At 35.9% G+C, this 13,403-nt stretch overlaps 1 protein-coding gene across 1 annotated transcript in view; it reads left to right on the top strand.

Moving 5' to 3' along the window:
• The window catches only part of LOC117331292, a 34,141-nt gene that overhangs the window by 10,491 nt on the left and 10,247 nt on the right, over positions 1-13,403 (top strand). Inside the window, exons 2-4 of the mRNA XM_033889908.1 lie at positions 945-981; positions 4,982-5,169; positions 6,678-6,725. Coding sequence (XP_033745799.1) covers positions 945-981; positions 4,982-5,169; positions 6,678-6,725 — 273 coding nt within the window. The remainder of the gene's footprint in view (positions 1-944; positions 982-4,981; positions 5,170-6,677; positions 6,726-13,403) is intronic.

Genomic DNA, 13,403 nt, shown 5'->3' with positions numbered 1-13,403 from the left:
CATCCAGATAGCGTGTGTATAGGCTGTCCCCTTATCCTACACTCCGTCCGTTATATAGCTAATATAGCTAGACTAATATAACATATTGTTAATACAGAGTAGTCTATTGTCCGTGCTGTATAATACAATGTAATCCAATTTCCATGTTTTGTCCGTCAACTGCCCAATCCTTTAATCAGCGCATTATTTAATCCGTGCTGTATCTGTCCAATCCGTGCTGTATCTGTCCAATCCGTGCTGTATCTGTCCAATCTATACTGTGTCTGTCCAATCCGTGCTGTATCTGTCCAATCTATACTGTATCTGTCCAATCCGTGCTGTATCTGTCCAATCTATACTGTGTCTGTCCAATCCGTGCTGTGTATGTCCAATCCGTGCTGTGTATGTCCAATCCGTGCTGTATCTGTCCAATCCGTGCTGTATCTGTCCAATCCGTGCTGTATCTGTCCAATCCGTGCTGTGTATGTCCAATCCGTGCTGTATCTGTCCAATCCGTGCTGTATCTGTCCAATCCGTGCTCTGTATGTCCAATCCGTGCTGTATCTGTCCAATCCGTGCTGTATCTGTCCAATCTATACTGTTATACTGTATCTGTCCAGTCCGTGCTGTATCTGTCCAATCCGTGCTGTATCTGTCCAATCCGTGCTGTATCTGTCCAATCCGTGCTGTGTATATGTCCAATCCGTGCAGTATCTGTCCAATCTATACTGTATCTGTCCAGTCCGTGCTGTATCTGTCCAATCCGTGCTGTATCTGTCTAATTGTTTATTCAGCGTAGTCTTTAATTTGTGCTGTATCTATCCAATCGTTTATTTTGAGTTATCTTTAATCAGTGTTTGATCCATTAATACAGAGTTGATGTTGTACGCTTTGTCCGGTAAATCGTTAATACAGTTTTCTGGATCACACGTGGTATTCTATACACAGGGTCTGTCCTCTTTCAGAATCTCTGTAGCGTCAACCAATCAACACTCGGGAAAGGTAAATATATATTTCTATTTCTTTGTCACATATATTGAGGAAGTATTGTTTAATGTTGATGCTAGTGTTATAGTATAATAGTGTTACAGTATTATAGTATTATAATATTATAGTGTTATAGTATAATAGTGTAACAGTATTATAGTATTATAATATTATAGTGTTATAGTATAATAGTGTTACAGTATTATAGTATTATAGTATTATAGTATTATAGTATAATAGTGTTACAGTATTATAGTATTATAATATTATAGTGTTATAGTATAATAGTGTTACAGTATTATAGTATTATAGTATTATAGTATTATAGTGTTATAGTATAATAGTGTTACAGTATTATAGTATTATAATATTATAGTGTTATAGTATAATAGTGTTACAGTATTATAGTATTATAATTTTATAGTGTTATAGTACTAACATTACCAGAAGTCAGTCCAAGCTAACATACCATCGTACTTATAGAAGTATTCTCATCATTCTTACTCTAAACCCAATGTACATATTTTAATATTTACAAATTGCTGCTTAGCTGGATTTAGCTGGTGTAGGCACAATCGTCTGCATCTGGTTAGAATTTAAAGTAGGAGTAGGGGCTCATATTTTTCGGCATAGCCGTATAATATTCTTTTGACCCCCGACATGACGGGGCAGGTGGCGTTACTGGTCAACATGAAGTATGTGATTGGTCAATATAGCGGTAACTGCAAAATGCAGAATGCAGTTAAAAACGACATAAAGTTAAGATTGAATGCAAGCTAAATAAGTGGATGCATCTTTTTAAATGACACATTAATAAGATTATATTCCTGATTCAAATGCAGTCTTATTATCACCAAACGTGCAGAAACGCATGTGTTCGTTAATTTATTTCACCAAGAAGTTTTACATTATATCCACGTGCACCAGTATTAAAACTATGCCGTTTATCTTTTTTTTAAGATATATCTTGTTTTCAATAAATACTAACTGGACACAGACGCCTGTGATCTCACAGTTCGTGCCAAATGTTCCTGTTCTCGATATAATGACCTTCCAGTAGGACACGACGTCGTAAAGGGCGATCTTCGCATTATTCAAAATTATTAGCTCCGAACGCTTTTCATGAAGGGTCCGAATTATCAAATGACGCCTTCCATTAAATGGAATATGAACTTTGATACTTTACAGGTTTCTTGGGTTTGGTTACCTTGACAGATTTGTTGAGTTTGGTGACCTTGACAGATTTTTTGTGTTTGGTGACCTTGACAGATTTGTTGAGTTTGGTGACCTTGACAGATTTGTTGAGTTTGGTGACCTTGACAAATTTGTTGTGTTTGGTGACCTTGACAGATTTGTTGAGTTTGGTGACCTTGACAGATTTGTTGAGTTTGGTGATCTTGACAGATTTATTGTGTTTGGTGACCTTGACAGATTTGTTGAGTCTGGTGACCTTGACAAATTTGTTGTGTTTGGTGACCTTGACAGATTTATTGTGTTTGATGACCTTGACAGATTTGTTGAGTTTGGTGACATTGACAGATTTGTTGTGTTTGGTGACCTTGACAGATTTGTTGTGTTTGGTGACCTTGACAGATTTGTTGAGTTTGGTGACCTTGACAGATTTGTTGTGTTTGGTGACATTGACATATTTGTTGAGTTTGGTGACCTTGACAGATTTGTTGTGTTTGGTGACATTGACATATTTGTTGAGTTTGGTGACCTTGACAGATTTGTTGTGTTTGGTGACCTTGACAGATTTGTTGTGTTTGGTGACCTTGACAGATTTGTTGTGTTTGGTGACATTGACAGATTTGTTGTGTTTGGTGACCTTGACAGATTTGTTGTGTTTGGTGACCTTGACAGATTTGTTGAGTTTGGTGACCTTGACAGATTTATTGTGTTTGGTGACCTTGACAGATTTGTTGAGTTTGGTGACCTTGACAGATTTGTTGAGTTTGGTGACCTTGACAGATTTATTGTGTTTGGTGACCTTGACAGATTTGTTGAGTTTGGTGACCTTGACAGATTTGTTGAGTTTGGTGACCTTGACAGATTTGTTTTGTTTGGTGACCTTGACAGATTTGTTGAGTTTGGTGACCTTGACAGATTTAGTGTGTTTGGTGACCTTGACAGATTTGTTGAGTTTGGTGACCTTGACAAATTTGTTGTGTTTGGTGACCTTGACAGATTTATTGTGTTTGGTGACCTTGACAGATTTGTTGAGTTTGGTGACCTTGACAGATTTGTTGAGTTTGGTGACCTTGGCAGATTTGTTGAGTTTGGTGACATTGACATATTTGTTGAGTTTGGTGACATTGACAGATTTGTTTTGTTTGGTGACCTTGACAGATTTGTTGAGTTTGGTGACCTTGACAGATTTATTGTGTTTGGTGACCTTGACAGATTTGTTGAGTTTGGTGACCTTGACAGATTTGTTGAGTTTGGTGACCTTGACAGATTTATTGTGTTTGGTGACCTTGACAGATTTGTTGAGTTTGGTGACCTTGACAGATTTGTTGAGTTTGGTGACCTTGACAGATTTATTGTGTTTGGTGACCTTGACAGATTTGTTGTGTTTGGTGACCTTGACAGATTTGTTGAGTTTGGTGACCTTGACAAATTTGTTGTGTTTGGTGACCTTGACAGATTTATTGTGTTTGGTGACCTTGACAGATTTGTTGAGTTTGGTGACCTTGACAGATTTATTGTGTTTGGTGACCTTGACAGATTTGTTGTGTTTGGTGACCTTGACAGATTTATTGTGTTTGGTGACCTTGATAGATTTGTTGAGTTTGGTGACCTTGACAGATTTGTTGAGTTTGGTGACCTTGGCAGATTTGTTGAGTTTGGTGACATTGACATATTTGTTGAGTTTGGTGAGATCTACCAACAGACTATAACGGCATACCCACGTAAACATTTCTTTGCGTCTTGTTTCTAATGTTTTCTTTTTTCCTTATTGATTATTATTATTTCTTATTTTTTGATTACTTTTGATTTTTAAACTTAATTTTACGAGTTTTTTTTTAAAAAGACAAAGACAATGAAAGTAGTTATCACGAGAAGAATTGTCGATCGTTTTCATGAGATTAAAAGTCAATTTGACAAGTAAGATTTTATTTTCATTGTACCGTCAGTTTATAATTTTCTTTGTGGTCATTATCGACTTGTGTATAAATACATTTTTATCGTATAAATCAAAACAATAAGTAATTATAAATTAATGGACGTTTCAGTTGCCTTCTCTACTTACTACTCAGCGATAATTGGAAATGCTAACACATGATTGGTTAAAACTGTTGATGTTCACATCAAGATGATGCAGTAATGTATTTAATGAACGAGCGAATACTAATTTAATATCAAAGCTATGTATACATTTATTAAACTGTTGTGCATTGGCACCCTTTAAAATAGTGTTATCATAATGCTATTCTCAACTGCACGTGTAGATTGAAACGAATACAAACTTGATTCAATATGTTGTACGGGTTATTAACAAACCCACGTCAGGATCAATACGATGTTATGTACGGGTTATTAACAAACCCACGTCAGGATCAATACCATGTGTTGTATTAGTACATATTTGGGTTCTGAACTTAGGACTACCCAACCCTGGTAACTTCTGTCAACATTTATTTGTGCATTAGGTTATCAATATTATCATTTCTTATCATAACTGCATGCCATAGTACTTGAAGTATTGTGATTAGTACAAACAGGAATATGTAATATACTTTAATCATTTCATTCCAACATACTGTGTTATCAATGTTATTGAATACTATATTTTGTACGTTGAAGAATTGACGGCAGATTTGTTGATTATTTTACCAATGTTATATAATTAAAATGAAATTTGATTCAATAACAGGTTTAAAATTGATAAGATATCTTTGAATTAAATAATAGTTTAATTATAGACAAGCGTTGCATTTATATACACAAAATTCTGCACGTGTCGCTTGAGGAAAATATCCCATTATATAATTTTATATCTTTACCACAACAGAGAGTAAGCAGGCTTGCGGATGTGGCTTCGTCATCAATGTGTGTCCGTCCTCAGACAATGACATCTTATTTTCTTACAAACCTCCACTTGAGAAATATGGAATAGCGGAAGGCAATGTATTCCTGAATTTATATGAGGGCACAGAAAGCAAGGAGTATGACATGTTCCGAATCTCTCTTTCACAAAAGGTGAGCTATCGCTAAATACTGGTATTGATACACAATTAAAACAATAACTCACTAATACACACTAAAATACGGCCTAATAGACCTTACCACTGAAATACAGACTAGATATAGCTACACACTGCAATATAGAATAGATACACGTACACACTGAAATACAGAGTAGATACACGTATACACTGAAATACAGACTAGATACACGTACACACTGAAATACAGACTAGATACACGTACACACTGAAATACAGACTCGATACACGTACACACTGAAATACAGACTAGATACACGTACACACTGAAATACAGACTAGATACACGTACACACTGAAATACAGACTAGATACACGTACACACTGAAATACAGACTAGATACACGAACACACTGAAATACAGACTAGATACACGTACACACTGAAATACAGACTAGATACACGTACACACTGAAATACAGACTAGATACACGTACACACTGAAATACAGACTAGATACATGTACACACTGAAATACAGACTAGATACACCTACACACTGAACTACAGACTAGATACACGTACACACTGAAATACAGACTAGATACACGTACACACTGAAATACAGACTAGATACACGTACACACTGAAATACAGACTACATACACGTACACACTGAAATACAGACTAGATACACGTACACACTGAAATACAGACTAGATACACGTACACACTGAAATACAGACTAGATACACGTACACACTGAAATACAGACTAGATACACGAACACACTGAAATACAGACTAGATACACGTGCACACTGAAATACAGACTAGATACACGTACATTCTGAAATACAGACTAGATACACGTCTTTTCTTAGCACGGTTTGGATTCACGTGGTCAGAAGATATGAATTCAAAATGGCGGCCGCTTATGCAAAAATTATAAAATGAGATAAGATATTGAAAATACTCATTATATAGGTTTTTTAATGTAGCGAGCATATGCCATACTATAATCTCGGCATATCCATACCTCATGTGTGCTGGGACAGTTTGTACTTATCCGTAACATTCTGACCAAAATTTCGAATCGAAAGGATTCCACTGACGAATTCCATTCAAAATTTTGGTCAGAGTGTCGTGGAAAACTACGGACTGTTCCAGCATACATGAGGTATGGATATGTCTAAATTATAGTATATCATATGCTCGCTACAATGAAAAGCCTATGTAATGAGTATTTTCAATGTCTACCTCATTTTATGCTTTCTACAATGGTGGCCACCATTTTGAATTCGTATCTTCAGATCACATGATTCCCCTCCGTGCTTAGGGAAATTATAAAAAAAAACATTTTTCGAACTCATTTTTACTAGAAGAAAAAAAGGGCCTTGTATTCATGGAATAGAAATATTTTAGCAAAGACTTTCTGCTACACTATATGTAATATAGCATAATTTATCCCAGCAGAAGATGTTTATCAGTAAGTAGAAAATGAGTAGCTGTAAGTAGATTAATTCCACGATACTCTGTTTCAGTATCCATGCCGGTTTACACGTGTATTACCCGGGGAGTATGAGATATGGGTGAGTAACATACCATTTTAATGAACAGAAATACACTACAGCTTACGTGGACTTTGCGGTTTCCACGCGTCCGTCACGAACGTGGGCAGCGCGGACCCCACTCGCCCACCGGATATGGCATTCCGCGACGTTCCGTCATATATCGTGGACATCAGCTGACTGATACGGTATCCACTCGGCATCACGGTATGTGACGATCCGCGATTAGTGGTGGGCATAGTTCAACTCGAAACACCGTGTTCCACGACGATCCACGATACGTGGTGGACATGCATTTCATTTTAAAGCCCGTGGTCCATGTCGATCCGCGATATACAGTGGGTACAAGTTGTTTGCTGTTCATTTCTGATCTACACGAGTTATATCCCTTCGTCTTTCGGTAGCGGTAGTGGTATCGGTATCGTTTATCAGAATTATGCATGGTTCCATGTTGGCGGTGTAGATAAGCCTTTATGATTCGGATGAAATTGGAGAACATTTCAAGTTTTATTTAAAGCTTTAGACCCTTGGTCCATCAATAGCGTTATTATGGCCATATTATAAACATTAAAAAACAATCGCAATATATTAAGCACCGTTAATATTTAATGTAACTTAACATAAGCTGTTTCATCCATCCAGCATTCTCCATTGACGTATTCACGTTTTTAAAAAATATTCATTTATTTTAGAAATATTGCATTCATTACACGACATTGAATTGGGAAAATAGAAAAAAAACCACTGCGACATAAGAACAGCTTTACCAAATCTCATCAAAATATGTAAACTTCGGCATTTGAATCCTTATTTCGTTATCTTTTAAACATCGGTGTTATCATGTTATCAGACTCCGACCATATTAAAATATGCGGAATATCGAATGTTGTGACAACTAGTTGTATATCTATTCTAAAGTGTACACACAAAAGAGCTGTAAATAACTGCCTATCTGGGTATCTTGTATACATGTAATATCGTTAATGTGGTATCTAAACGGAAAACACAAAAATGAATTAAACATTACATTATTGTATCAAAAGCAGAATGGATTCAGAATGTAATTAAAACATTACTACGGCCCTCTCTTGCAATATAATTTACATGTACAATGTTTATATAGATTCCCTAAATGTACCGATTTATGATAACCATTTAATGTCTTTATATTTATCATGTATATTGAGTGCTTTGCATTCTGGTCCAATTATGGTTTCTGTTTCTATCACCACTGTGATTTCAATGATTTGTATTCAATCATATTTTAAGTCATAAATTACTCATTGAATGCAACACTTTTTATGCGGTGTTTTGCATAAACATGGCAGCCATAACCGCTGATTTTCTCGGCAGCTCGTCACACGCAGATGATTCTATTTTAGCTGTCTGTCAATCAAACGGGGTATCTGACGGCATCCGTGAGTTTCATTGGTTAGTGAGAATGATTGACAAGACACTAAAGCTTGTTACACTCCAGTGATCTCTGACTCTGTCAATCAAACACTCTAGAAAGGCGTCCGTTAATTCCATTGGTTGGTGAGAATGATCGACAAGTCAGCGTACGTGCACATGTTTTGTCGTCAGCTGTAATAGCAGACGTAAAACCCGTTAAATAAATATTGAGAAATATTATCAAAAACTGTATCGATACATACCGTCAAAACTGATTATCTACCGGTTCTAATAGCCTATATAGGGATATATTCCGCACAGTGACCTCACGTGTGAGGTTCGCCCAGAGACCGTATTTGAGTCATTGCATTAATAGTCTATTAAAAGTTTATTCTAGAGATGCTAATATTTTAGGCAACGATGTTGCACGATTTGTGATATTCTGTTCCGACTCATCCACTCATCGGTTTTGGGTTACATTTCATTTGTTGGAGAGCTCGAGCTAAATTATTGAAGATAGGAAAGTCTCAATGCACCTTCGATATCAGAGACGGGAATCGGTTGATCTGTGGAATAAACAATAAACAAAGTCCTGTCCTAGGACTGGTCATGATAATGTTATATGAATATCTACACGTAGAAACACGAACTGAGATACATCCGAGTCCGTTTCATAACCGACGAGTGGCCAACACCACAAAGGCCAGAGACCGGCAAGCCGCGGTCACAGAGGCGTGTTAAGATAATAGCCCGGTAAATACCACATCTTAATTAACAGGTGTATCTCTAAACTCTAACATGTTGAATTTACCTGTAGGGCAGTTTGTTTTGATAATGATTACATAAAAGGACTCCCAATGCCAAGAAGTGGTCCTTAACTGTAGGTAAATTTAATTCATTTATTCCTTTGGCGTTTCTACCAATCTGATTTTACAACATATACAAAGACATATACATGTACATTAGCAATACAAGATCGTGATATCACAGGTTCAACGGGATCAGACCGCTATTTAGGAAATATATATAAACAAATGTAAACAGGTGCCTGCAATTAATGCGAATAAGACAACGATAATGCAAATGTAACATTTGGTATAATGTTCTATTATAACGGGCCGTATACAACATGTCACAATTATATAATGTTCTGTTTTAACGGACGGTATATAACATGTAACCTCCCACTAAATATGTATTATAACGGGCCGTAAATCATATGTAACATTTGAGCAATATTCTATTATAACGGGCCGTATAAAACATGTAACATCTCACTAAATGTCTATTAAAACGGACCATATATAACATGTAACATTTATATAACGCTCTATTATAACGGGCCGTATACAACATGTCACAATTATATCATGTTCTGTTTTAACGGACCGTATATAACATGTAACTTCCCACTAAATATGTATTATAACGGGCCGTAAATCATATGTAACATTTGAGCAATATTCTATTATAACGGGCCGTATAAAACATGTAACATCTCACTAAATGTCTATTAAAACGGACCATATATAACATGTAACATTTATATAACGTTCTATTTAGTGTTATAACGGCACGTATATAACATGTCACAATTATATAATGTTCTGTGTTAACGGGCTGTATATAACATGTAACTTCTTACTAATTTTCTTTTATAATGGACCGCATATGGCATATGGCATTTGAATAATGTTCTATTTTAACGGGCGATATATAACATAACTTCTTACTAATTTTCTATTATACGGGCCGTATACAACATGTCACAATTATATTATATTCTGTTTTAACGGGCCATATATAACATACTTATTCTTACTAATTTTCTTTCATAATGGGCCGTATATGACATATGACACTTAAATAATGTTCTATTTTAACGGGCCATATATAGCAAGTAACTTCTTACTAATTTTCTATTATAACGGGCCATATACAACATGTCACAATTATATTATGTTCTGTTTGAACAGCCTGTATATAACATGTAAAATTTGAGCAATATTCTATTAAAACGGGCCGTATACAACATGTAACATTTGAATAATGTTCTATCATAACGGGCCGTATACAACATGTAACATCTCACTAATTTTCTATTAAAACGGGCCCTATATAACATGTCACAATTATATAATGTTCTATTTTAACGGGCCGTTTATAACATGTAACTTCTTACTAAGAACCTCACCTTACGACCACCTCAAAATTACGACCACCCCGCTATTACGGGCACTTTTTTTCAGTCCCGATTTTTTTCTCTATATATCTTTGTATTGGTCGCTTCACTATTACGACCACTTTGCTATTCCGTATTACGACCACCTTGGGCAGTCCCAACGAATACTAATTAACGCTTATTACCCCCACAATTACGACCAGTTGGTCGTGTCTAAAAAATTACCTGGTGTGTAGCGAACCTGTGAACAGCTTACGGTAATGCGTGTCAAACTGGCCATTGACGTGTGTATACGTAATTATCGATCTTTTGTTTACTGACCAGTGTATCGACAGGTGAGTAGAATGGATATTAATCTCTTTGAAATCTTCGCACTGACCGGAAGGTAAAATAAACATCCAGTCTTTCATTGTTCGTAACAAGCCAACATGTGCCGGGTTTTAGTTTGTAGTCCTTTGTTTACCGTTACGGGTGATCGCCCTTCCTCGGTGGCGCTGTGACGGATTAAATACACAAGTGATCAGATTATCTATCTTGCCTTGAAAATTGTAATAACCGTACATTTGCTTATTAATTATGGTATTCAAATAATTGATTTGTGGCTGTTGGTCGTTTTAAGACCCGATTACATACAAGCGAGTAAAATAAACATAGTAACGTTTGATTTTTTTTCTGGTCAAGCGCAAGTTTTTTCAGCGATCTCGATGTTTTTGTATCAATGCCGAATAGGGTCTGTAGATAGGTGTTATTATAATTGGAAAAAAAACATGTTTGGTTTCAAATATTTCGCTAGAATTATGCTATTCTTTCTAACTTCATTTCTTTTTTCGCTCATGATGGCCACATCACGTAAACGTAACGAGTTATCACTAAAAAAGAAAATTGAACTGATTCAATGTAGCAATGGTCGTAGTCAACGACAACTTGCTGAACAGTTTGGGGTCGGCAAAACACAGGTCAGAGCATCTTGAAAAGAAAGACAGAAATTTTAGAAGGTTATGAAGAAAATAAAGGAAATGATAGACAAAAACAATTGTCTTTGTTTTTATTTAAAGTTAAGACTATGGCATGTATTTAGCCAAATCTATACAACTTGCACCTGAGTTCAGTCAATTAAGAGTTACGGTTCCTGATGGTCTAGCTCAAATTGGTCCACCTTGGCACTTTGACCCGGACCCCCAGGTGTTCCTAATAGTGAGGTTTCACTGTAATTTTCTTTTATAACGGGCCGTATACAACATGTAACATCTCACTGAATGTCTATTATAACGGGCCATATATAACATGTAACATTTATATAATGTTCTATTTTTCTGCTTGAACGGACCGTTTATAACATGCTAATTTGCTATTTTAACGGGCCGTATACACCATGATACATCTCACTGATTTTCTGTTGTAACGAGTCGCATATAACATTTAACTTCTTACTAATTTTCTACTATACTGGTGTAATGGGCCGTATACAACATGTAACATTTGAATAATTTTCTATTTCAACGGGCCTATATAACATGTAACTTACTACTTTTCTTTTATTACGGGCCGTATACAACATATATAACGTGTAACGACTTACATCACCCTGTTCATAGCCTTTATTACGAGGACACGGGTTTCGTTGCATACCAATAACGATTTCGATTACAACACTTCTAATAATATAAGTTTAAAATGGAATTCGTACATGAAATAAATGCTTAAAGTAAAGTTTCAACATCGTGGGTATGTGAATGTTCAAACTTAGGCTAATTATTTTATTTGTGATACGAATGTTTATTGTTTTAACTCAACGGAATTTAAATGTAAATAATGTGTTTAATTTAAAAATGAATCCCTACAGTAAAAAGAAATTTTTAACAAAACTCAAGCTAAATATACGTACAACCTGTAAAAGCATATATTCGGAACATTTTTGACGTGCACGGAAACCATACGTGTCAACTCACCAGCAGTTATAGGCGGGTTCCGATTAGAACACCCGACAGAACAGATACCTGTGGTGCTGTGACAGGCGTGACGACCGTGTCGACCGTAATTTCACACCTGATTATTGTTAAATGGTATACTAACCCACTCACAGTCGAGTACACTTTTATGTCTATAGGATTTGTAATCAGTTAAGTTAAATAATATCAAGAAAAATATCAGTGATAGTTCGCCATGTTGATAAGGGTTATCGGATAGTAGTAAATGGTCTGATGTGATTTTGTTTCGCATTTTCAATCATTTAAAACAGTAAAATATCTACGTTGTTGTACTATAGCTGTCTTATGCAAATTTGGTTTATGAAAATGGTATGCAAATTTATTAATAAGGAATGAAATGAGATGAATTCAAAGTTCGTGTAAAATAGAGGTAAAGATCATGTAATGTCGGAGAATACAGATAAGATACAGGTAATTTTGGAGAACTTTGGAGAACACAGGTAAAATCCAGGTAAGGTATAGGTGAAGACTATAATGATTGTCACAATATACCTGCCCGTAACTTATTTGTAAGAAGTGGGAGAAAGGAGACCCCCCCCCCCCCCCCCCCCCCCCCCCCCCCCCGCCGCGGTAATCCAGACGATTTTTCTTACCTTGTGGGTCAGTCACCCGTGTCGACAGATTCACAGCTCTAGCTCGTTTGTCACACCAAGTCGTCATAGCAACCGCTGCGAGGCCTTAGCCCCAGGCATTTACCCGTTCAACTCAGTTTTTGTAACGGTATTTTGCTTTCCTATACAGCGAATTAATTAATGATTATAGACTGGTCTTGCTTTTGTTTCAAACTTAAAGCAGATGATAACTATGATATCAACAAATTTTATTCCGTAGTTATTACGTGAGAACCCATAAACCAACATACATAATGTACGTAACCAAAATATGATTATTATTGATCAGATCATAAGTAATATACGGAAAGAATATCTGTAATATAGTTCACACTTAATGAAATTTAGATATATATATTTTTTAAATAGAAGGTGCTTCACACAGACATGGGCTCGTAAAGATGACGCATTAAAAGAATTTATCATATAACACAGTATCAACTGATATAAGCACATCGTTTACTTTGCGTTTTAACTTCTGTAACATAAAATACATTAATACAATGGTGTACACGCAAATTACATA

The sequence above is a fragment of the Pecten maximus genome, chromosome 7 (assembly GCF_902652985.1).
Source record: "Pecten maximus chromosome 7, xPecMax1.1, whole genome shotgun sequence".
Lineage (NCBI taxonomy): Eukaryota > Metazoa > Mollusca > Bivalvia > Pectinida > Pectinidae > Pecten > Pecten maximus.
This window is presented reverse-complemented; position numbering and strand designations above follow the sequence as displayed.